General features: G+C 39.1%; 1 protein-coding gene across 1 annotated transcript in view; it reads right to left on the bottom strand.

Moving 5' to 3' along the window:
• PTTG1IP2 (PTTG1IP family member 2) overlaps window positions 1-6,715 on the bottom strand; it is a 67,326-nt gene extending 60,611 nt beyond the window's left edge. Inside the window, 1 exon segment of the mRNA XM_060156176.1 lies at window positions 6,568-6,715. Coding sequence (XP_060012159.1) covers window positions 6,568-6,715 — 148 coding nt within the window.
• Window positions 6,716-27,646: the final 20,931 nt, after the last annotated feature.

Here is a 27,646-nt window from a genome sequence, read left to right as displayed (position 1 = left end):
TTAATAAAGTAGTTTGAGTTGGGTGTCTGTCAGTTACCTCAAAAAGATTTGACCAATTCCTTTTATTTTTTTTAAGATTATTTTTTTATGTGGACCATTTTTAAAGTCCTTATTGAATGTGTTACAGTATTGCTTCTGTTTTATGTTTTTTTTTGCCTGGAGGCATGTGGGATCTTAGCTCCCCATCCAACGATCGAACCTGCACCCCCTGCACTGGAAGGTGAAGTCTTAACCACTGGACCGCCAAGAAAGTCCCTGACTAATTCCTTAATTAAGGCTAAAAAGTCTTCAAAGAGAAGAACTTCAAATTAACCAGAGGAACAGTAGAATATATTCAACATCTCTAAATTAGTAATGCGTAATTTAAGACAAATTACATGAATTTTTTTCTTGTAGCTAAGGAAGATGACCCATATAAATACAAAGCCATGCTAACCTCAGACCCTTAAGAGAGTGAGAAGTGAGAAGTCAGCTAACAGACTTTAGAATGATGGTTAATATCATTAAAATGAAAAAATGCAGAAGGGGGGAAGGTACATAGTAATGTTTAATGGTTTGTTAACATTGTATAAACTAAATGGTTTAATACTTATACTGGCCAAAAATATTAAATAAGTGTTATTGTGCAAAGAGGGATTTTAAAGTAGTGGACATAGAGAGGATAAAAAGAGCATTTACTAATTATGGGCAAATGCTAGATATAATGGAAGTTAGGTTACATTGATATATAAAGCATTGTTTTCTAGAGGTTGAAAATTTAACTGGCAGGTATAATATTTCCACTGTATAAAAAACAAATGTTTCTAAATGGAAGAATATTAGAATTTCAAAAGGAGTGGAACAGATCATAAATGTAATAGGAGTTCATAGCGAAAGTACTCACTTCTAGTTGATTGGTTAAGATTTTTTTCAGAGAATAGGAAGAATTTGTCTGAGCTTTGAAGAAAAGGTAAAATCTGTGCAGGAAGGAAGGGCTTTAGATACAGAAGCTATGGTAGAATAAAGAACAGGTTTCCACTGTGGCAGGAGTGAAATCCGTCGGCATGAAATTTTGTGGAATTATTTGGAAAGGTAAACTTTTCTCAGATTGTGATGGGTTTTGAACCAGACTAAAGAGTGTGTTTTTTCTTTTCTTTTTTTTAAATTGAAGTATAATTTTTTCAAACAAAAAATTGTTTTGTTTTTGAAGTACAATTTTCTAGAAGCAAGTACATGTTTGCACTAAACTTTTCCTTTATTTCTAGATTCTCAAGGAACGGTTTGAAATGCAGAAATACTTCTTAATAACCACTATTAGTCATTCCTACTATCAAAAAATTGTGTAAAACAAAGTTTGGCATATCTTTTAGACTACAACTGTAAACTGTGTGACTTTATAATGTTCCCAAGACAATTTCCTCACATAAAAGTTAACTTACTTTATTATTTTCTGTGCACAATTGACAATTTTTCCATACAGTACATGCTGCAAAAAAATTAAGTACAAAAATATAAATACAAAGCCTATTTATTGCTCAACTTTATATAAAATGCGTTTCATTAAGTCATTCCTGTTTCATGGCAAATGTATCCATACCCTGAGCATTTTCCTTTATTATTTTCATATGTCTAGACACTTTCTCATTGATACCATTTCTCACTAATCCTAACTCCTTACTTTCTCCTGTTACTCAGAAAAATATGAAATAGCATCATCCAACTTGGATTAGCCAAGTAAGTTCTAAAAATTAACTTTCCTCTCCTAAACTAACTCCCTGGTCCCAACCAGGCATCTAAAGCTACGCACCTGAATCAAACTGGGCTAATCCCACACCACACTCATTGATCCAGGGAGAAGCAATCTGAGCAAGTCAGCCCAATCAGAATCCTCCTTCCACGATTTACAGATTGGAACTTGAGGGTTAGGGGTAGTGCGGAGACTCTGTCTCCAACTTTTCAAAAATTTAAACAGGATTGTCTTTATGTAGTTATAAAAGTGACGCATGTTCAATATAAGAAATAAGTATACATAAAAAAATAAAAATCAGCTGAAATTCCACCATCCAGAGAAACTCTGATGCTTCATCTTACTTTAAACAAATTATTTCCATGATCTAAACTTGGATTTTGCCATCATTCCAAATGACTGCAACCATGAAATCTTAAATACCAATATTCTAGTCTCTGACTAGAATCTTCTCTCCTTTCCTCTCTTGTTTGCCTTTTGACATGACTCAGACCTTCACTCTTCTTGACCTTTCCATTGTTTTCCAAATCTGTTTGCCCCTCATGGCCTCATTCCCTTCTCTTTAGCCTGAACTTCATGTCAGTGAATGACCCAATCTGGGTCCATCTCAGAGATTTAGACTGAGTATTTGTATAACTAACCAGCAATCTTTCTTATAGTCTTTCTTGCTATTACTGAAGAACCAATGAGGGACAGCTGACCTACATGACAATGTGCTACATGAAGCAATAGTTTCTTTTCTTCTTTTACTCTGTTCCTGAAGAAAGAGGTACTAGCTATTTCCACAGCATTCTCAGGACCAGATTCTTCCTATACCCTCTTAAAGACCCAATTTTTTTGTGTATTTTTCTCTCCAGTCACTTCCTTCCTCTTGATTACATTTTCATAATTTCTGCAGCATCATTCTCTCCTAGTTCTCTTGGAACATCTCTAGCCATTCCTTTTTGAGTTTCCTGACTGGTTCCATTCCCTCTATCAATGTCTAAAATATTGTTATTACATAAAATTCCATCCTTGTTCCTCTTCTCTTCTTCCATGAGGGATCACAATTTCAAATACCTAGAGATGCCAGGCGTCAATGTATATTATACCAGATATCAAAACAAAAACTTTCTTTTTGATTGGCAGTGCAAAGAATTAATTAATAATTTTAAAAAATAGAACAACTGAATCAGACAAGCTGATTCTAAAGTTTATCTGGAATTAAAATTTTTTGATGAACAGCTAAGAGAAAAATTTGGGGGGAAGATAACAAGATTTCATATATTACTATTCTCTATATTACATCCTTACATTTACTTTGTTGATTTCTGATATAGGCATGTAAAATGAGTCCATATGGCTTTTAATTTGTTAAATGTTCTTTTTATTTCTATCACCTTTGACTGCATCTATTTCAAAACTATGTTGTTAGGTGAACAAAGTTTCATAATATGTCATCTTCATGTATTGTGCTGTACATCAGTATGGAATATCACTTATTCGTCTACTTAAAGATTTTTTTTTAAATTCGATGTTATCTAACATTAATATTGCTACACTTGCTTTATTTTTCATTAGCATTTGCAAGGTATATATTATTCCATCAATTTATTCTTTGTTGCTTTATTTCCTCTAGTCACACCCTGAAGTCACCCCTGTTTCTGTTTCTATATGAGCGGTTCCTTAAAAATTTTTGAGAGATATATTTTATCTTCTTCTTTCTATTGCTTAATCAGGATCTACATTCTCTACCTATATAAGGATCCTAATATGCTTTAACTTTCTTCCTTTCCCTTCCCACACCATTCCCCAGGTAGGAATCATCTGGAATTTTAATTATTATTAAGTCCTTATCAATTATTATTAGACTGTTAATGTATTTAAATTGCTATTGACTTGTAATCAATCATTTATAAACGTTTTACTGGTTTCTTTGCTTACTAATCTTTCTTGAATCCCACATTTCCCCTTAGTTTATATTCGTTTGCTGAATAATATCCATGAGTACACCTTTCTCAGAAAGGGTCTGTGAGTGACAGAAATCACTCTGATTATATATAACATAGGGAACTTAGTACTGGGAATCAGGTATGCAGGTGATAGAAGAGACTGAGAAATCTACCAGGGGAAAGACAATGTAGCCCCACCTCCCCCCAGATATCAGCACACGCTAGGCTAGAGGGCAGAGGAAGGAGGCAGCTTCCAGAGTCCAATACAATAAGTATATGTAGAGTCTGCATGACAAATATTCTTGGTGTGTTCACCATTACAGAAATAAACAAATGGGTACTACAGAAATAAAGAGAAAACCTGGAAGCCTTGCCTCATGTTCAAATTACTTAGCCTTCATCTCCTTGGAGAAATCTGCCTTTTCATCTCATTCTGATATCTTGACTTTGACATATGTTTCACGGAATCTATTTCTCATTTGGTGGTTCTCTAGCTCAGCACTTGTGGGGAAATTTTCATCTGTTCCTTGAGTTCTGTTTTCTTCTAGGACAGATTAGCTGTTTTTCTGCATGGGAGTATATATATACTCAATTATTTATTCTGTTAGCTATGCAGTGTTTGCATAGGTTCTATATTGTCTATTTTCATCTTACTAATGATTAGATAGTTCTGTTCAGACCTTCTATTTGTGTTGACACAGTAGAAGTGACATTTTGACCACCTTACCACTGTCCTTGAAATTTTTTTTCTGACAAACTACAGTTTTACTGTATTTTATGCTCTATTCACTTGGTCGTTCTCAGTATTTGACAAAGGGAGAGAACTCAGGTGAGTCTGTGCCAGACTGTGTTAGACTATCTGGGCTCTACACTCTCTTCTGAGGTTTTATCATTTTCCACTGCCAAGGTTCACGCTAGCTAATTGGAGATATATCCCATTTCCATACAGGGAATATTTCTGGATTGTAGATCTGCCCCTAAATCCAGTTTGTAGCCCAGGAACTTGTGTTTCCATCAGAGTCAGATCCACTGTTCAGTTTCTCTGTTTTTCTTATTTCTCCTCCGAAACCATTTCTCTGTAGATCTTCAGAACAGGTGAAGAACAGGACACCCACTCAATTTGCATGTCTCTAGATCTGGGAGTACTAATGAAAATTCTTGGAATTTAGTGACAGTCATTTCTAAGGGGTGATGGTGGCATTTGGAGTGTTACCATGCTGTGCTATTCTATTTTGATCTAGAATCTTCTATTTCTTTCCTAGTTTGCCACTTGCTTTTTAGGCCATACCCCTTTGTTTTCTGGTTGCTCCCAGTAAGAGAATTTCTCTACATTTTAGTATTTTTTAATGCATTCATTAGGTATTGGAAAAGAAGATTCTTAACCCAAAGTTCCAAGAGCAAACTACAACTTCTTGGGATATTGCTTACTAAGCTCTCAAATATAAATAAAACATCAGGCTTAAAAGCCTGGGGAATCAAAGCAACCCGCTTAGTAGGGGATCTCACTTGACGTGGTATTATTAACAAAGTTCTGTGGGTTGCCTGTGGGAAAGGTCTATCACTCAGACCACCAGCAGGGATGTAGGTGGAGATCTCAGTGAAAGGTTAGAATCCCTTTCGCAGTTTTGGAAGTGAAAGAATCGTAATGTCTAAGAAACCATATCCTTATAAAATAGGAAGGTTGAGTGCAAGTTCAAAGGGGAAGTTACCCCAGGCTAGGAAGCAAACACTCAGGGGAGGCCCAGGACAGGCTGACCAGGCTTTCCCTCCCAAAGGGAAGCTGTTTCCTCAGAAACACTGACTGGGTTCTTCAGCCCTAGAACTAAGCTAGCTAGAAGACCAGACTATGTTATCCATGATTCTTGATTTATTTTTGTTTACTCCCTTTTTGTTCTTCCTCAACATTTTAACAAGGTTTTTTGAAAAATTCTAGTATGACTCCAATTTGTTAGGGAACAAAAGGAGGGATTTGTATCTATGTTTGGCCTGTTTTTAGGCACTTTTCCTGGGAAGAACATGGCAAGGGATGGTATGAGAACGTTGTTCCTCTTGAAGTATGTATGGGAATGACTGAGAGGTTAAATGAGAGAAAAATGTATGGGAAAGATAAAACCAAAGGAAACAAGCCAGATCTTTTGATTCAGCCTCTCCTTATCCTCCACCCTCTCAAAGGAGAGTCTCATTTCAGTGCAAAGCTAAGAGCTTTGGGTTTGGATTTAGGAAGGAAGACACTCACAGATACTATCTTTTTGACTCTGAAAACCAGAAAGCGGTAATTATTCTGTCTTAGAGTCTTCATAAAAATGGCAGTCTTGGCTTTACAGGGCATTTTCCAAGTAGTTCAAATCCTGTCCTTATTCTATCTATACAATTCCAGTTTAGGATACTGAAGACATTATCTCCAGGTTCATGAATTTAACTCAGTACAGCTTTTAATGTTTCAGAATTTCTTCAGTTGGGGAGGGGAACAAAAGAAAGTCCCCAAACCAAGTAATTATTTCTTAAGATAAGACCCAAATTAAGTACTTTATTAACTAAAACCGTACAACACTCAGAAAGACTAGCTATGGCCATTAAGTGGGGTCTGATTAGAACAAAACCCAACACCTTATTCACAGCACAAAGCTTTGGGCTATAGGTCATGCAAAATGAAGGGGGTGGGGAACATGCTTTCCACATTTAAAACTGTTTTAATCCACTTTTCACACTTCAGATAAAGCAAATGAATTTGAGTCCAATTTAACTGGATTTCACCAAAAACGTTAAGATCCTTTAAAAATGTCTTCCTGCCAACACCAAAAGGCAACTTTAGAGATGAAAATCTCAGCCTGCCAGCGTGCCACAACCAGTAGGAAATACAACGGCGGCCGCACACCTGGGGCAGCAGCTTCTGGGCTCAGGATGGCTTACCGTCATCCATAGATTTTGGTCTGTGCTTGTTCTTGTGTCTGGAGACTTGGGAAAAACTATTCTCTGAGAAGCTGATAAACAGTTGGACGAGAAAGAGGGAGAAGAATACTGGCAGGAGGATTTGACTCCACGACTGCAGCCGGCACATGGCTCCTTGGCCCTGGGTTCCACCGGTTGCCGGCCAGTGGGATTGCGGTGGGCACCAGGTACCGAGCTGGACCCGCGGACCCACTCATGGACTGTGACCTGTCCCAATTCCAGCCCCTTCTGAGGCAGCCCCTTCCGAGCCCTGGACCCCAGCATAATTCGAAGAATTTTAGTACCCCTCATGTTCCGGCCAGAACGCGAAATGTTTGTAATGCAACCCTGGTCCGCACTGGCCTCGGGCTCGCGAGGGCCCTGACCACCGCCTACAGTTTGTCCACTGGTCTGGATGGAGGTCTATTTCCCTCCAAAGCCCACAGCTTTTCCCTGCTTGGCCGTTGCTTTTGAAGAAGGCCTGGATTCTAATTTCCACCATTCAATAGCTGGAAAGCAGTAGCAGCTTTCTGGGCCGCTTTCCTCAGATGTAAGGGAACCTACCATCTACCACGCACCATGGGAGTTATCGTGCGATTGATAAGTGATGAGGTCCTGAAACTCACAACTCTCTCAATCCTTGATCTTGTCTTTGACTAGTATGTGGCCCTGTGGCATGCTCTAATGTAGTTTCCCAAAGTATGGTGTATTTTCAGTGGTACGCAGATGAGTATCTTTTATTTTCATAGTTATGAATTTGGTTTTAATGTGTATGGGGAAAAATATAACTAGTAGTTATAATGATATAATGGCAACAATATATGCTTTTCTTTTAAAGTAAATCTATGTAAAAATGTCAGGTTTCAGAAATGTAAATAGTAGCATAATTTAAAGGGTAAGGCAAAATTGTGAAGGTGGTTCCAGAATGACTGAAATTTGAGCAACACTGCCTCATTGTGGACGGGGTATGGTAGGGAGGAACAGGGCACAGAGGTTTGTCCTTGCCCGGGGTCTATCTTGGTCTGTTTTTTAAGGCCGAATGATGGAGTTGTCCCACGGCACCTTTGACACATTGATCTAGACTGCACCCTGAGGACTATGGATCCAGTACTGACAATAAAGATGGTGAAGGGGAAGATGTACAGAGTCCCAGGCTGCCTTTTCCTTGCCTCTCTGTAATGCAGAGGACAGACAGAGCTATAATATGAAAAGTGCTCTTATAAACTGACAAAAGGACAAAAAGAAAAACAATAGTCATTTCAGAAGAAGAAACATGTTCCTGCTGATCCTTTTGGACACTGTATCAGACTGTCCCTGGAATCAAATTCTTCTATCATCTAAGTCAATAATTCCCCTTTTGCTTAAGCCAGTTTGAGTTACGTTTTCTGTCTCTTTGAGCATTCCTCAACAGCAACATATCAAGATTCCTCATAGGAGGACTTCCCTGGTGGTTAAGAATCTGCCTGCCAACGCAGGGGACACGGGTTTGAGCCCTGGTCCGGGAAGATCCCACATGCCACGGAGCAACTAAGCCCATGTGCCACAACTACTGAGCCTGCGCTCTAGAGCCCACGAGCCACAACTACTGAAGCCCGCGCGCCACAACTACTGAAGCCTGCGCACCTAGAGCCCATGCTCCGCAACAAGAGAAGCCACCACAATGAGAAGCCCGTGCACCACAATGAAGAGTAGCCCCTGCTCGCTACAACCAGAGTAGAGCCCGCACACAGCAACATTTATTTAAAAAAAAAAAAAAAGACCCCTCATAGGAAGGAAAAATGGTGATAACATATTTGTGATAATCGTTCTTAAGCGAAGTCCCTGTACTCCTTCCTGGTGCTGATGTAAATATCTGCAATGAGGAAAGGGAATATTTAAGTCTACAAATCCCGTGTATAAAGCTCAGTCTACCATAACAAAATACTAGACTGGTGGCCTAAACAACAGTTAATTTCTCACATTTCTGGAAGCTGGAAGTCCAAGCTCAAGGTGCCAGCAGGGTTTGTCTCTCCTGAGGCCCCTCTCCTTGGCTTGTACATGGCCACCTTCATACTGTGTCCTCATATGGCCTTTCCTCCCTGTGTGCACACACCTGGTGTCTATTCCTCTTCCCATAAGGACACCAGTCCTACTGGATTAGTGCCCCACCCTTACGACCTCATTTAACCTCAAAGGCCCTATCTCCAAATACAGTCACATTAGGATTAGGGCTTCAACATATGGATTCTGGGGGGCACATTCAGTCCCTAACAGTCAGGCATAGCACTTTTCCCTCATCACGAGATTCACTCTTTGTCCTTCAGAATTATTCCTGACAAAAAAATTCATTCCTTGTGCACATGCAAACTTTGTTGTTTTCTCTCTACTTTGCATTTTTTCCAAATCATCATCATTCTTGCCTTTATCAAAAGCAAATGTGTGCCTATTAAAATAGTTTTTTCAGTACTTTCACTGCTTTTGTGTTTATCGGGTAGAGAGTAAATGTTTGTAAAACATTTAAAAAATAGTAAAAAAAAAAAAAAACAACTCTTAGGGTTTGGTAACTAATTTCAACATGTGTTGCTGGGGGATTCCCCACACAACAATGCTCTGGACGACTGCTGGGTGTCCCTCAATTCAACTAAATTCTGATGCTGTCTACCCAGACGTAGCATTAGATTCTACAGGGTAAGGGTTTAGTCCCACACGACTGCACCCCTACCCCTGACACACTTCTGACACCAGCTGAAAGTCCACATTATCACCTAAGTTACTGACCAACCCACGATAAACTCGAGGTTCCGACAACCTTCTCCTCAGGTTCAATTAATTTGCTAGAGTGGCTCACAGAATGCAGAGGAACATTTTACTTTCAAAATCACCAGTTTATTTTAAAGGGACACAACTCAGGAGCAGCCAGATGGGAGAGATGCATAGGGCAAGGTATGGGGAAAGGGTGAGGAGCTTCCATGTGCTCTCCAGGAGTACCACTCTCCTTGCATTTCCTTGTGTTCACCAACTAGGAAGATCTTCAAACCTAGTCCTTTTCCATTTTTATGGAGGCTTCATTACATAGGTGTGCTTGATTCAATCACCGGCCACGGGCAACTGATTGAACCTCCAGCCTCTCTCTTCGGATGGGGCGGGGGGGGGGTAGGGGTAAGGGATGACTGGCAATCAGCCCCCATCCTTCAATGGGGGCTCCAAAAGTCACCTCATCAACATAACAAAAGACACCTTTATCACTGTCCTCACTTAGGAAATTTCAAGGGATTGACTGAAGTACAGTTGAGTTCCAATAGTATGTTAGTTTCAGGGATACAGCATAGTGAGTATTTTTATAGATTATACTCCATTAAAACTTGAGTATTTTTATAGATTATACTCCATTAAAACTTATCATAAAATAATGGCTGTAGGAAATTCCAAGGGTTTTAGGAGCTCTGTGCCAGAAATGGGATGAAGACCAAATATGTATTTCTTATTATAAATCACAGTATCACAAGAGCCAACAGACTCAAGAACAATGCACAGCCCTAAAGGACTGACATGACTGCTAATGCCATCTGTTGGTGGCAACAGAAATGACATGTTTATAGTCTGGATAATAGCTTTGCTCAGATCTATCAAAGTGTATACACTGAACATTTGAAGGTAAAGGAACGTCTATATTATCTTTCTTGACCTTCTGTATTTTGTTCTGTGTTAATCAAGGGCCCAGGAAGGCTAACTGAAGGGAATTCAATGAAGGAGTAACGAAAACAAATAAAGGATGGTGGAGCACACTGGGACATCAAAGGGAAGCTATTACCAGAGAGGCTGATATCCAGAGAGAACTGAAGAGAAGCTACCTGACAGGAGCTGTGGCCATAAGGTAGAGAAAATACAGTTTGGCTGAGTAGTGAGAATAAATACCCTGACCCCTCTTTTCTCCTACTAGCTAGGCTCCCAGAGTCAAAGAGGTAAAGAAACTAAGGTAATGCAAACTATAGAGGTCAGGGCAGGGCAGAGAAGGGTGGAGAATGGATTTGGAAGGTTGGCTGGTGAATAATCCACAGCTTTCCTTCACAAAATAAATAGCCCTCTCCTCTGATATACATTTATACACAAATATGTATTTGCATATAAAATCACCTCGTATTATGGATACTCATTTTATGTGTTTGGCTCCCTATACTAAACCAAGGTTGAATTCTTAAGTGTCTCATTCATGGCGTTAAGTATTCCATTATAGAAGGAACTCATAAATAAATGAGTGAATACTTATTGTCTGTCCCCGTGGCTTAAAATTTTGCTGGGGGAAAAAAGGGCAAACGTACCCTATTTTATGTTATGTCTTAATGCCCTCCTAAGTATAATAAGGACATCAATAACACAAACAGGGGCTTCCCTGGTGGTGCAGTGGTTAAGAATCCGCCTGCCAATGCAGGGGACGTGGGTTCGAGCCCTGGTCCGGGAAGATCTCACATGCCGTGGAGCGACTAAGCCTGTGCACCACAACTACTGAGCCTGCGCTCTAGAGCCTGCGAGCCACAACTACTGAGCCTGTGTGCCACAACTACTGAAGCCCGTGTGCCTAGAGCCTGTGCTCCACAACAAGAGAAGCCATTGCAATAAGAAGCCCATGCACTGCAACGAAGAGTAGCCCCTGCTCGCCACAACTAAAAAAAGTCCGCATTCAGCAATGAAGACCCAATGCAGCCAAATATAAATACATAAATTTATTTTTTTTAATTTTAAATTTTATTTATTTTTTTATACAGCAGGTTCTTATTAGTCATCCATTTTATACACATCAGTGTATACATGTCAATCCCAATCTCCCAATTCATCCCACCACCATCCCCACCCCCCCACAGCTTTCCCCCCTTGGTGTCCATACGTTTGTTCTCTACATCTGTGTCTCCATTTCTGCCCTGCAAACTGGTTCATCTGTACCATTTTTCTAGGTTCCACATATATGCGTTAATATACTATATCTGTTTTTCTCTTTCTGATTTACTTCACTCTGTATGACAGTCTGTAGATCCATCCACGTCTCAACAAATGACCCAATTTCATTCCTTTTTATAGCTGAGTAATATTCCATTGTATATATGTACTACAACTTCTTTATCCATTCGTCTGTCGATGGGCATTTAGGTTGCTTCCATGACCTGGCTATTGTAAATAGTGCTGCAATGAACACTGGGGTGCATGTGTCTTTTTGAATTATGGTTTTCTCCGGGTATATGCCCAGTAGTGGGATTGCTGGATCATATGGTAGTTCTATTTTTAGCTTTTTAAGGAACCTCCATACTGTTCTCCGTAGTGGCTGTATCAACTTACATTCCCACCAACAGTGCAAGAGGGTTCGTCTGTCGATGGGCATTTAGGTTGCTTCCATGACCTGGCTATTGTAAATAGTGCTGCAATGAACACTGGGGTGCATGTGTCTTTTTGAATTATGGTTTTCTCCGGGTATATGCCCAGTAGTGGGATTGCTGGATCATATGGTAGTTCTATTTTTAGCTTTTTAAGGAACCTCCATACTGTTCTCCGTAGTGGCTGTATCAACTTACATTCCCACCAACAGTGCAAGAGGGTTCCCTTTTCTCCACACCCTCTCCAGCATTTGTTGCTTGTACATTTTCTGAGGATGCCCATTCTAACTGGTGTGAGGTGATACCTCATTGTAGTTTTGATTTGCATTTCTCTAATAATTAGTGATGTTGAGCAGCTTTTCATGTGCTTCTTGGCCATTTGTATGTCTTCTTTAGAGAGATGTCTATTTAGGTCTTCTGCCCATTTTTGGATTGGGTTGTTTGTTTCTTTAATATTGAGCTGCATGAGCTGTTTATATATTTTGGAGATTAATCCTTTGTCCACTTGCAAATATTTTCTCCCATTCTGAGGGTTGTCTTTTCAATGTGTTTATGGTTTCCTTTGTTGTGCAAAAGCTTTGAAGTTTCATTAGGTCCCATTTAAATTTATAAAAATTTGTAAATTTATAAATTTATTAAAAAAAGGATCAGTCATGGCTATATACTAGGAATTAAAAAAAAAAACACAAACAGGATAATTTTTCCTGACTGCTGGCTATAAGTGTACATGAGAAACAAATTCAAATAGCAGAATCTAAGAGATTTTCCACCAGAATTTAGCTTTTAAAAATTAAATTTGCAATATTTAAAAAATAATAAGACCAGTTCACTTATCTTTGCTTTGCTTTTGGCTTTGGAAGTCCACACTTTTATTTTTTATTTGTTTAATTTAATTTTTTATTTTATATTGGAGTATAGTTGATTTACAATGCTGTGTTAGTTTCAGGTGTACAGCATAGTGATTCAGTTATACATATATCCAGTCTTTTTTCATATACTTTTCCCATATAGGTTATTAATGGAAGTGAATTGAGTTTATCTCCAATAGAAACACTGAAGTCAAAATTTATAGCATTTGAATGTTGTCTAACAGCTGAACTTTAATAACTAAACAGCCTGTTGAAGGCAAGCAGATGAAAAGTCCCCAGGATACTACAGATTAATTAGTGAGTACTGTCAAACCTGGTGTCTATGCCCCTTTCCCCCAAACACATAGAGAAATTATGTTTTGGTGACCAATGTTCTTTTGTTATTTTTATTTTTTATTTTATTTATTTATTTATTTTTACATCTTTTTTGGAGTATAATTGCTTTACTATGGTGTGTTAGTTTCTGCTCCATAACAAAGAGAATCAGCCATACATATACACATGTTCCCATATCTCTTCCCTCTTGCGTTTCCCTCCCTCCCACCCTCCCTATCCCACCCCTCCAGGCGGTCACAAAGCACCGAGCTGATCTCCCTGTGCTATGCGGCTGCTTCCCACTAGCTATCTACCTTACGTTTGGTAGTGTATATATGTCCATGCCTCTCTCTCGCTTTGTCACAGCTTACCCTTCCCCCTCCCCATATCCTCAAGTCCATTCTCTAGTAGGTCTGTGTCTTTATTCCTGTCTTAACCCTAGGTTCTTCATGACATTTTTTTTTCTTAAATTCCATATATATGTTAGCATAGGGTATTTGTCTTTCTCTTTAACATCATATCGGACAACGTTTACAGCTCAGTGGTCTGCAGGTAAAATGGCCTGAACAAAAGAACAATGGTGTTTTGGTGACCAATGTTCTTTTGTTCAGGCCATTTTACCTGCGGGCCACTGAGCTGTAAACGCTGTCCGATATGACGTTTAAGACAAACCCGCAACTGTACTCATCGCTTGCTGTCTAATTACTACAGTTGGCTTAATGACAGGGCTGCCATCAATATTTCAGTAGTATTGCAGTAATAGAGCAGATAGTTCTCCAAATGTCACATTCTTTTTTATGTGCTCAACCAGGGGAAAGAAAGCATGGTGGGGATTGATTTCTTGGTACTTTGTTGTTATAGAAAAAAGGAATGTTTATAATCTATTAGACATTTCTGAGGGCACGTATAACATGAAAAGGGCATTTCAAGGGAAAATGTACATTCTGATTGGTCATTGTTATTAAGTGCATTGTTCAGCAAATGTTCCGCGATATTGAGTTTCAGGCATCAGTTGAATTGTATTATGGTGAAATTTGTGATTAAGGTAAGCTAACTCAAAATGACAAGCCAAGGGCTTTTAAAACCCACATTTCAATGAAATCTGGCAGCACAAAAACAGCTGCTCTAAGTCTGCTCCTCTAATATTTCAAAGGAAGAATAGCAATGGATTTCTGATACCATATGTGCCAACTGCAGAAATTCTAGAACAGCCTGAGAGACCCTGGGTGAAAGGTCACACTCTGCCTTATACAGATGGCACATTTAATTATTAAAGAGCAATTTTAATCATTTAATCATTTCAAGCCCTGAAATGAAAGGTCTTCTCGGATACCTCGAAGCTTGTTGCAACCTAAACTCTGCTGTCATACTTCTATGGAACCAGTAAGAAGCATATGTGATTTCATATCCTAACTTGATTTACATTCTCATGTGAGTTGAATTTGTTTTGCGGGATCTAAAAGACATTTCTCAGAAAAAAAGAAAAAAAAAACTGAAGGTCATGTCTTTGGCAGAGAATTTACCTACCCCTAGCAGGAAAATTAAATCTAAATCCTTGCTTCAGACTTAAATCAGGCTCAGATTCCTCAGGAGGATGGCTGAATGGCCCCTTCTTTCAGCAGACTGTTTGCAGTTCTGCTGGAAATTTTTGCATCTAGCCTCGAAAAATTTTTCAGAAAAATCTCCTTAGCTTTTGTTCATATCGTTGCATATCTGGTATGCAATGTTCCGTCAATGTTAGGCCCTCCTCTCATCCTCTCACCAAATGCGTGCACGCACAGGTTTGCATGCATACATTGGAATTTAAGTTTATGTGACTTGGCAAGAACCATGGAATAAAATCAAGGATAATTCCACCAATTGATAAAGGCAAAATGAAATGCAAATCTTAGAATTAGCATGTCCATTAGATAAAGAAAATGATACTAGCACTGAACCAATAATAATAGCAAATATTTATTGATTATTTATTATGTGTCAGGCACTGTCCTAAGCTCTTTACATGTTAAAACCATAACAGTTTGATGGAAAGGTGTTATAATTATCTCTATTTTACAAATGAGGAAACAGGCACAGATAGGTTAAGATGTCTATAAGGTCATATGGCTGGTAAGTGGTGGAGCCAGGATGCCAAACCAGGCCACTGAAATTTCAAAACCCATGAGTGTGTCAATACTCTCCAGTTAAAGCCCACCAGGAACACATCTGTAGTTGAACAAGTTGGGTTTATTTCTTATTACAGAGAGGGAGGATGCACAGTATGGGGAAGCATGGGGTATCTCAGTGAGTGTGTGTTTAAAAGGACTTATTAAAGGATCTGGCCTTGGGAAGAGCTTAAGGAAGCAGGATTTTTCTCTGGATTGGATGCTATCAGGAAATGGGGGTAATTCTATGATTGGCTATCTTAATAAATCTTATGTAGAAAGGAGGAGATTAGAGAGCTGTAGGTGGTAAAGCAGCAGCAGTCACTCATATTAGCCAAGATAGGGGCACTGAAGGTCACCCAGAAAATAGGTAGAGGAGTCTGGATTTGAACCCAGGCAGTCCACTCTGGAGTCTCCACATTTACCTGCTCTACAGGCAAAGGCAACAGGAGCAGCAGCAGAAGCAAAACAGGGGTGATGGGAGAGAAGTTTTAGGAAGAACCTTGGCTATATCGTCAAGCCGAGTGTCAAAGTGGGAGACGAGCACCACAGAAGTCTCCTATGGTAGCTAACTGCTCTAACAATAGGCTGAAGTGTTTTGTTTTTTCTTAAGTCCCTTTAGGGTACCTCTTTGCTTTCCTGGAAGCCTTACAGTTCAGCCTAACCATAAGTACTCACCGAATGGGCTCTTCTCAGTTTTGAAAGCTCAGTCCCATTATTCATGTGCGTCATAAGGCTACTTCCTCTAAAAGGACTAAGGTCCATGCTGATGGCCTGATGTCCCCAGTGGACTTGATGGAGGCTCCCTTCCCAGCATCCTCAAGCCTATTTTCCACAGGAGTCATCTCCTTCTGGGGTCCTATATGCCTTTCCTGCAATTGCCAGGAGGTTCTGCCGGGAGACTGCTATATTAAGCTTTCATAAAAAGCAGACTAAGGAGGAATGAAATGGACATCTGTTGTGTGCTCCTGTACAGCGATTTTCCTCCTTTCTTGGGTAAGAAAACCCTGATTTCCCTTGGGAACTTCCCCAGTACGTGTAGTCCTGGAAGGACTTGGAAGTGAAGGTGACCTCCCTACTACCCTCCTTCGGCCACCAACACACATACCACCTGGCACAAGTCAGGCAAATCGGTCTCTCTTTTCCAGGGGTCTGGATCTTGAGTGGAGTGACACAGACAGGAATATGTGTAAAGCTGACACGTGGCAGTTATCTGCAGAGACTGTCCGTTCGTGCCTGTTACCCAGATCCCCAGAGCTGCCTTCATCCCTTTCCTTCCTGAAGCCTAACTGTTCAACATTTTCTTTGACTCTCTGAGCTACCTAGGATATTTCCAATAACTTTTTCCCTTAAGTTAGTCAGTTCCTATTGTTTGCATCCAAAGAATTCTAATGGACACACAGAGTTTATTAGACAATATTTTCTATTGAGTAAAGTTTGGGGGGAAATGTCCTTTAACAATGTCAGTTCAGGGCTTCCCTGGTGGTGCAGTGGTTAAGAATCTGCCTGCCAATGCAGAGGACACAGGTGCAAGCCCTGGTCCGGGAAGATCCCACATGCCGCGGAGCAACTAAGCCCGTGTGCTACAACTACTGAGCCTGCGCTCTAGAGCCCGCGAGCCACAAATACTGAGCCCGCGCACCACAACTACTGAAGCCCGCGAGCCTAGAGCCTGTGCTCCACAACAAGAGAAGCCACTACAATGAAAAGCCCGCGCACCGCAACTAAGAGTAGCCCCCGCTCGCCACAACTAGAGAAAGCCCGTGCACAGCAGCGAAGACCCAACACAGCCAAAAATAAAATAAATTAAAAAACAATGTCAGTTCAAAATAATAAGAAAGGACATACAGTTAAATCTCTGGCTTCCAGTTCACATGGAAACCAGACTATGTTCTCCCAGGAGACTCTTGCTTTATTAAGACTACTGATCATTTTGCCCAGCACTGATAGGTGGTCAGAATAAACGGCCACAAAGATAATGGGTCTTTGACCTTGATTTTCATTATGTGACTATTTTTCTTCTCAATGGGAACAGATGATGTTGACTTCACAGCTCTTCTCCAACTTGTTTTTACTGACAAACAAAAAGAGAACAGCTTTGTTTCATTCTGTTTACAGAGAAATGTGATTAGGAGCTTCATAAATCTAAAGACGATTTCTCCACAAAGTCCACTGTTCTATAAAAATCACAGATATTAAGTGGGAAACTATGCTCTTCCTGAAATAAAAGTCACCCATTTGCTTCCAATTCTTTGGCCTTGTGGTGCTCCACTTGTAGTCACACCAAGGAATAAAGCCTTTGGGCAACACAGCAAGAAAAGAACATGGTTATAACTATACTTCTAGAAAGACATTTGGGATGGGGACTAGAAAGCACTTCCTGAATATCTGCATTGGAACATATGCTTGTAGATACTGGAGACTGATTTTATTTTAGAAATCAGATATCCTTAGGAGCTCTTTATTCTGCAAAACAGCAGGTCACACTGAGAAATATGATCATTCTAAAAATGCTTGCCTGTTCTTATTTTCAGATGATTGCCCACATGGAAAATCCAAGAGAATCTACAAGCTACGAGAATAAATGAGTTCAAAAAGTTTTCTTGATTCCAAATCAATAGTGTTCTCATATGCTAGTCATAACCAATTGGAAAATGTAATTGAAACGAAGGTCCCATCTACAATATCATAAAAGCTAAAGGTATAAATCTATCAGCTTCAAATATCAACATAATTCCCAAAGCAACACTGAATGTAAAAAATAAACTGCAGAATGGTAGATACAAGATATTTATATAAATGATAATTTATCTTTTTACATAGATACAAAACATATTTAAAAATTTAAATGCTACAGTATTATATAAACATTTATGGATTAATGTAAAAATTTTAGGTTGCTGGTTACCTCTGAGCAGTGCAAGAAAAGAATGGGACGGGGGAAACATTCACTGGGACTTTATTACTTAAGAAAAAACCTGAAGCAAACATATGGTAAAATGATAAGGTGTGTTGTAGCTGGATGGTGAATATCATTATTATTTTCTTCAGGGGATCATCATTATTTACTATAACTTTATTTATATGTTATAAAAAATGTTTTTAAATGCCACTGTAATTGTAAGGAATAGGACAAAATTTTTTTTATTGTTCTCTTTTGCCAAGTGGAGAATCCAAGTATGAAGATGTGAATGGTTTTGTTTTCCTTAGGCACTTAACCAGCAATTTAGTCAGAGATGAAACATGCAACAAGTTGGAACCTACGTAACCAGAGTTGATGCTCTTTAGACAAATAACCTTCTAAAAATTCCCCTTATTGAGAAAATTATCTCTCCAGCTTTTTTAAAACAGAAGTGGTTTTCGTGGCCCTGGACTAGGGAGAAAAATGTCCTGAGTCCTGGTGCCAATTTTACCACTATTTGGTGACCTTGGAAAAGTTACTGTCTCTCATCCTCAGTTTCTTCTTTTGTACAATAAAATGCAGGCTTCTCACAGGCTTGCTGTGCAGAATAAATGAGGTAATGCAAATGTGAGACTGTTTACTGTTGTAAAAATGTTAGAGCATCCTGTGTACACAGTTTTCATTGACTCTCAGACTGAATGTTATGAAAAGCCATGTAGTTAAGACGTTGGGGGAGTGCAAACACAATCACTTTTGGGGGAAAAAGAGTAAACTCTGCCTAATATCAAAGGCTCGATATCAGGGGAATGATAATATACAAAGAAGATTTAATCCTAAGGATTCTCTTTAGAAGAAAGTGTACAGAGATGTTATTTTAGTGCTTTTTTTCCTAAGTTACTAGAGGATATTATTTGAAAAATTTCATTCTTCTCTTATCAGACTGAGATGTTTGGTAGAAATTAAGATGATTTAGGTTATTTTTGTTGGGATAAAGGCTATCCTCTGGGAGTTACTTTAACTGGAAAGAGAATGTCAACTATTTTTAAATTTTTATCTACAGATGTAGAAAGGCAGTGGTTAAAAGCAAGTACTCAGTAGTTCCACTGTCTGGGTTTGAATCCAGACTCTGCCACTTGTAACTGATGCCAACTTATTAACCTCTTTCCCTCAGTCTCTTCCTAAGTAAAATGGAGATGATGACGGTACCTAACTTTAGGCTATCGGGGTTTTAGAGAAGGCAATCGTACCTCTCCCCAGGGGTGGACCTAGGTTTTGTGGGGTCTGAAGTTTATATTTTTGAGGGATCTCTTTAAGAATATAAAATTATAAATACACAGTTATAGGGCCACAGAAGGAGCCCTGAAACTTAAGCTTTATTACCTTCGTGGTATATCTACCTCTACCTTTCTCTACCCTCCAAGCCAGGAACCAACTGAGAAAGTAGACACAGTTGGAGATCAAAATACAGCCAAACAATCCTTTATCTACAATTCAAAATTCGAAAAGTTCTAAAAACCAGAAGTGTTTTTGTAACTCATTTGGCAGCAAAATCCAACATCATCTGAACTCATTTGACAATAAAATCTGATCTGACTTAATATGATATAGTCTTAATTTATCCAACTCTGTGTGAGTATTCATACCTTTTATTGCAGAAATAACAATCGGTTTGACAATGAGGAGTTGTCCCAGAACCTATAAGTGAAACATATAACCTTTCTAAAATCTGAAAATTTCTCAAATTTGAGACCCACCTGGTCCCAGGAGTTTCAGATAAGGAATTGTGTACAGTGTCAGGCATATTACAGATAAAGCTGAATTGAGGAACACACTGGAACCCCAGGAGTACAGGGGCAGGGTTCTCCAGTGTGTACGGAGGGGCAGAGAACCCCCTGGACTAGGGAACAGGTCTCCCTGGGGAATGAGCTGCTGCTGCTTTTCCTTCTCTCAAACTTACCAACTCTCCCAAGCTCGTCCTGAGGAGGAAGGAGTTACATGAGGGGCACATTTGAGAAGCCCAAAGAGGCACTTCCAAGGAAGAACCTGGAGAGTGGAGAAGAAACATGGCAAACAGGAAAAAATGTCCCCCACTGAGAATAGGGTTATTGCGAAGACGAAATAAAACCATGACTTAAAGAGCTTAGCCTTGTTCCTGACCCATAGGAAGCCTCAGTACAAGCTGGGGGCACTGTTATCGTCATACATAAACCTCATGCACCGAGTAATGTCCCTTTGGCCTCACTCTCAGGATAGCTTGACCCTTCCCAACTCTGGTCTCTTTCTTGGAGGGTGAGGGAGCTATTTAGAACAGTTAGATCACCCTCAAAACAGTGACGGCTCTTAAGGGATAGATTTCATCTTGTGGTTTCATTTTTTTTTCTCCTTCTCTCATATTTTCTTTGTCCTGATTTCTTCATCCACTTATTTTATATTTTACTTTATCTGGTTACATTTTACTTATTTTTAAACTTTGTGTGTTTTTACTAATGATTTTAAATCCTTTCTGGAACAAGGCTGAGCATAATTATATATATAATTTTAAAAGAATTCAAAGAACGTCAAAAGTATTTGCTACTTATTCCACATAAAGTATAGATGAAATCAGTCACGTACAGAGGAGAAATCCTAGGATTAAGAGGTCTTGCATGACTGAAATTTGGTGGAGGAAATAACCTTCATGTCAGATATTTTTGTATCCAATTATCTCCTGGCTCCATGAACCAGAAATTTCTCCTTTTAAAACTATTAAGGAGTATATCATCTTATTTTATAAGAAATGCCTGATGAATCAAACTTCTTAATGATAAAATAGGTTGTTGGAGTAGGGAAGAGAGAGTGGACAGTGCTAGGCTTTTGGGTAAGTAAATCATAAGCTACACGAAATTACAGTTAATGTATCTTACAGAGATCTGTACACAGGAATTAATCAACTCTAGTATAGATATATTTTTTTACTTTTTATAATCACAAATATAATATGTGTCCACTGTAAAGTATTTGGGAAGTAGAAATTAGTACAACAGAAAGCAATAAAAATTACCCAAATCCTTCAACTCTGAGATCACTGTTAACATTTTGGTGTATATCCACCCAGTCTTTTTTCTTTACACAGACATTCTTCTATTTTCTAAAGTGGGATCATGTTTTACTTATCATTTATAACTTGGTTTTCAGTTAACTACAGATCCTAAGATATCTTCCCATGTTACTATTACTTTAAAATAATTTTTATAACATACATAATACATGTTCATGGTGATATGTTCAAGTTGTAGAAAACTGTGCCATAGAGACAAAAGTAAAATTCTACTTATCTCACCAATATCTCATGTGCACTCCCTAGAAGTGTCCACTGCTAATAGTTGTATGTGTGCACATGTCTAAATGTGTGTACTATATATCCTTTCAGATATTTTCTGTGCCTTTGCAGGGAAATAATTTTTCTACATAAAATGAATCATATTATCAATATTATTCTACCCTTTGCATATTTTTGACACCTTTTCTCATCAGTATGGATACCTACCTCAATATTAAGAGCTATATTTACATTTACCAATCTCCTTTACATTGTTCGGGGAAAACAAAGTTACCTACTTTACTAAAATACCACATAGATAAAAGACTAAATGTAAAAAACAAAACAAAAAACTATAAGTAACATACATGAGTATGTTCCATAACTAAACGTACACAATTTTTAATTTTTATCCTCTGGGAGAGGAGACAGCCTTTTAAAATATGACATAAAACAAAAATTATAAAGGAAAAAACTGATATACCTGACTACATAAATATTAAACCTTTCCAAAGCAAAACAAACAAACAAAAAAATCACAAAGTATAAATAATAAATGACAAACTGGGAAAAATATTTTCAATGCAAATTACAGATAAATGACTAATTTCCTCAATGTGTGCTGGCACTTCACTGATAAAGAAAAAAAAGGCCATACGAAATAAAAAACAAAAGAAAGAAAAAGGAAAAAGAGCCATAAAAAGATGAACTGCCCATTCATAAAGAAACGAAAATTAAAACAAAAATGAACTTTTGGTAATTGTCATTGTTGGTATGATGTGAAGAACTATGTATTCACAGTTACAGTAGGAGTATAAATTGGTGCAACCTTCTTTGGAGGGTGAATTGATAATATCAACATTCTAAATACACACATCTTTTCACTCAGGAATTCCATTCCTTTGTCTTTATCCCATATAATTAAGTATGTAAAAGGTGTGTATAAGAATATTTGTTATAGTGTGGTTTATATAGCAAGTTCTCACATTTAAATGAATTTAAGGAAAACATGTGAAACCATTTCTTAGAATTACTTAGAATAACCACTAGATGTCACAATTGTTCCACAAAAATAAAGCTATAGCCAAGGTAGATCAATCAAATTTGAAGGCTAGAAAGAACTTTCTATATATAGTCCTTCACTTTAAGATAATTGGTATGTATACATGCCACCCAGTGCAACTCTACAACAAGGACAATTTAATATATCACAAAGTACTTTGCAAAACAGAACATTTCACAAAGTGATCTTCAAATTACTTTTTTTTTTTTTTTTGGTACGCGGGCCTCTACTGCTGTGGCCTCTCTCGCTGCGGAGCACAGGCTCCGGAGGCGCAGACCCAGCGGCCACGGCTCACGGGCCCAGCCGCTCCGTGGCACGGGGGATCCTCGCAGACCGGGGCACGAACCCGCGCCCCCTGCATCGGCAGGCGGACTCCCAACCACTGCGCCACCAGGGAAGCCCCTTCCAATTATCTTTTTAAAAAATGTTTTTCTCATAAATAAGTCTCAATGAATTTTAATATGTTTTTACAAAATTTTAGCCCAAAATGCACTAAAATGAGGTAGGCTTATATGATGTGATTTGGGAGCTTCCAGGAGGAACTCAGGCTTCAAAGAATCTCACCACAGACATGCATAATACCTTAAATTCCACCACTGAAGATTAATTTTGAAGAGTTTAAGATTTTCCAATCTTTAAAAGTGTTAACTGTAAAATACCTCTGGATGAGGTGACCCTTCAAGTACTATTGCTGAATAGTTTTAAAGATTCATTGGGTTTAAACAAGAACAAGGCCCACTGTGAAAGAACCATAAAAAGAGTGCCTAGAAAAAGAGATGGGGTGGGGTGACAGCACACTAGAAAGCAGTGGCTCTTAGCCTGGGCTCTGCATGTCCACTCTATTGTCCTTTAAGCTAAATACAACACAATTCAGTGTGATCTTACTTCTGAGAAATGTGAATACTTTGGGGAACCTATGACCCTAGCTACCATTTGGCTTATCAAAATCTGTATTGTCACAGATATTTCCTAATGCTCTTATATCGAGCTGTATTATTTTATGTTGATAAGAAAATAAGCACAAATATATTAGTAAACAGATATCATTTATTTGTTTCTGTACTCATAAACTAACAGCTAAAGCAAATATTGAAACCAAATCCACATTTAGTTCCAATTAAGAAGTTCCATATATAAGCAACTGCGTGTAGACATAGGGCTAAATAAATGTTTGGCTTTAAAATAAGAATTCATCAAAGAAAGAAGCAGGAGATGCAAATTAAACAGGAAAGTGAATCAACAGTGTTAGGTGTTAACTTTTACAAATAGTTGCTCATTAATTTAGTTTTATATCAAATATAAAATACAATCATAGTAATGAAAAGGGCTAAGAAGATCTCACCTTGCCAAAACAAAATATGGAATATCAAACCTGAAGATGCAGCTGCTTTTTAAAAATCTTTCATTTGCAAGGAATTACATTAACAAAGTGATATGTGTAAGGGTATTTAGCTATAGATACCAGTCAGTTCCTAATACCTTCAGTCCATGGTGCTTTCTATAATTTTCAAAGCAGGTTTACATACTTTATGTGATTTTCTCCTATAGAATTACTTTTTTTGGATTGGTATAAAAAATACTAACAGCCTATTATCAATTTTCTCTATCCAATCTACGGGTCAAACTAAATTAAGTATCTTTAACCTTAGGCACTTCAAAGAGAGGAAAATAAGTCTGCCTATTGAGTTTGTGGACAAATTTTTTAAAGCTAGAGATAACATCAGCACCCAGGCCCCTAGCCACCTACCCCCCAGCTCAGAGTAGAACCCACTCACAGATCTGGCACGTGTCTCTTTCAGATGGACATAGTTTATAACTGATGAAATAGTAATACCTTTTCCTGGACCATGCCATGTTCCATTTTTCCTGTCCTAGAACTAAAGGGTAAGGGCTGCATCTTTATCCTAACATGATGGAAGAACAGTGTGGTAGCTCTATACTGTTCAAGGGACAGGTCTCTTTTTTCCCCTAATTTATTTTATGTCATATTATTGGAGAACTGTGCAAATACACACCCTTCTCTCTTATAGACCAGGGGTCTTCTAAGTGGGATGCACCCATGATGATCCACTAGGGCAGTGGTCCACAAATTCCAACCCAGCCAAGTCCAGCCTACCACTTTTCTTTTCTCAAAATGTTTTATTGAGGTAAAATACACATAACATAAAATTTACTATCTAAACCATGGTTAAGTGGACAGTGCAGTGGTATTAAATACATCCTAATGTTGTGCAACCGACACCAAGGGCTGAGTTATTTGTAGTGTCTCCTCCACCCACTCAAATTCCTGTCCATCAAAGCAGTGTCAACTTTTCACTGGGCCCCTTCCCCAAGTTAAGTAAGTTGTTTCTCATTACCATATTTGCCCCTAAAATTGTAGTAAAAGCCCCAACATTCGGTAAGAGTGAGCAGAACTTAAAGAAAAATCCATTGCACCCTCACAACCACCTTTTAAAAGAAGTAAGGTGGGCCTTCCCTGGTGGCACAGTGGTTGAGAATCTGCCTGCCAACGCAGGGGACACGGGTTCGAGCCCTGGTCTGGGAAGATCCCACATGCCGTGGAGCAACTAGGCCCAAGCGCCACAACTAATGAGCCTGCGCTCTAGAGCCAACGAGCCACAACTACTGAGCCTGCACGTCTGGAGCCTGTGCTCCACAACAAGAGAGGCCATGACAGTGAGAGGCCCGCGCACCGCGATGAAGAGCGGCCCCCGCTCGCCGCAACTACAGAAAGTCCTCGCACAGAAACGAAGACCCAACACAGCCAAAAATAAATAAATAAATAAATAAATTTATAAAAAAAAAAAAGAAGTAAGGTGGATGTTACTGGTCTCAATGTACAGATGTAGAAACTGAGAAACAGAAGCAGGGATTTTCATATGCCTGCGCAAGGTTGCCCACTTAGTGAGACAAGACCTGGAACTATAGAGATCTCAGCGCTCCTGACTCCACATCCAATGCTCTCTCTGCTACATCCCACTGGAACAAATTAAGAATTTCAAAACAGCAACCAGACTATTAAACCAAGGGTAGCGCCCTGCTGAGCACAGGGCCTCACGTGACTGCACAGGTCCCATGAAGCCAGTCCTGCCCTCATGACACAATTCCTTCCAAAAGCACAGATCCAGCGGGAGCTGGGGGAGCGCAGGGGGGTGCTTCTTATATGTCCTTGGTATAATTTGTCTCTATGCCATAGTAAAAGCATTGCTAATTTCTCTTGGCAGTGAGAGTGACTTTGCTTCTAACAAAAAATTCAGAGGCATCTGTAGAAACAAAAACAAATATATAAACACAGAAAAAAAAGGCTGCCAGTCTCTTAATAAGTGACTGACAATAGCAGGCTTTCTAAGTAAAGATGATTTTTCTTTTTTCTTTGCCATTTTTCTCTTTGGAACATCTTAAACTTTGATTCCTTTACTTCCTTAACAATCACATACTTTTGTTCTCTGAATAAACTGAATTTCTGTTCATCACTCTTTCATGGTATCACTTCTAAAAGCAAGAATTTCACTTGAGCTGAACTACAGATAATTCTCATTTACCACAAGGTGTTAGGTCTTCCTTAATTCTTGCTCTGTTCCTTGTCAAAGCTAGTTTAATTCCACTGGCATTGCGGTTCCACCCGGGGCGGGGGGCGGGGGGGAATTTACTAGTCTCTCCCTACTCCACTTTAGCATTAATGGCTTTCTCCACCTTAGTGCCTGACAAGTTGTACAGGCTGGGTGGGGAGAGAAGCAACCTAAAAAGAGTAGGGAAAGTTGGCTTCTGATGCTTTCCATTGCTGAGCCATCCACTGCCGCCCGCCATCCCCAACCCGGGTCTCATTTTCTCCTCTGAATCTCTTTTATTCCCCAACCAAGGAGCTCAGTGTCCTTAGGCTCCTGCCCTCTGGGCATCCTAAGCCACCTAGCTTGCCCCCTTTACAGGCCAAGTGTTAGGAAAGCAATCAGATTAACTTTACTGCACTGAAATATCAATACAATTCAGCTTCCCTCTCCCAACGCTTATCTCACAATTGCTGCCACAGGCTTTTATCTTGTTATTTGTTCTACCAAAGGGAGGTATTACTTGTCAACTCAACAGCCTAATGAGTCTATTTCCTCATCTACCTAGGAAACTATCAGTTTTATGTTCTTCCTGAAGGGCTGACCCCAGAAATAATTGGACAGTTAGATAAAAACAAATGATTTTTTTACAGGTATGGTTTAGTTGTTCCTGGTAACCAGAGAACAACATAACCACTATGTATATCAGATTGACTGTAAGTGCATTTAACATCTATTCCAAACTCCATGAATGTTTATTCTTCAGTTTATTTCCCTGACAACCAAGGCAGTCACTTATAACCTTACCACAATTAGAGAGAACTCTGCTCCCAACCTAAGCTCAGATCTTTCTCACCTCCCACCCCCAACATACACACTTCAGATTAGGCTCTTTTACCACATTTTGGCAAAAAATATTCAGCACTTTCCAAGGGAATCTGGGATCATGAGAGAGATTTTTTTCTGATATGGAGCAAGGAAATCTCACAATACCTCCTCATAGCATAAAAACAAATATTCCTCAAGATTGCCCCCCTGCATTTGCTTTATGCTCTTTGTATTAGTCATCTATTGCTGTATAACAAATTGCCCCCCAAACACAGCATCTTAAAACAACAATAAGCATTATTTCACACAGGGTGTGTGGGTCAGGAAGTTGGGGGCAGCTTGGCTGGGTGTTTCTGGCTTGGGATCCTTCAATCAGGTTGCAGTCAAGATGCTGGCCAGGGCTGCAGTGATCTGAAATCTGCTTCCAACATGGCTTTCTTACATGGCTGGCAAATTGGTACTGGCTGTTGGTAGGAGGCCTTGGTTCTTCCTAAATTAGCCATAGGGCTGTGTATGTCCTCACAACATGGCAGCTGGCTTCCCCTCAGAGCAAGTGATCCAAGATAGAGAGGCAGAAGCTACAACATCTTTTATGACCTATAACCTCAGAAGTCAGAGACTATTATTTCTGCAAAATTTTATTGGTAACACATGTCAGCCCTGTTCAGTGGGATAGGACTGCATAAGGATATGAATATCAGGAAGCAGGGATCATTGGGGGCCATCTTAAAGGCTAGCTATCACATTCATCATGC

The sequence above is a fragment of the Lagenorhynchus albirostris genome, chromosome 8 (genome assembly GCF_949774975.1).
Source record: "Lagenorhynchus albirostris chromosome 8, mLagAlb1.1, whole genome shotgun sequence".
NCBI classification, from domain to species: domain Eukaryota; kingdom Metazoa; phylum Chordata; class Mammalia; order Artiodactyla; family Delphinidae; genus Lagenorhynchus; species Lagenorhynchus albirostris.
This window is presented reverse-complemented; position numbering and strand designations above follow the sequence as displayed.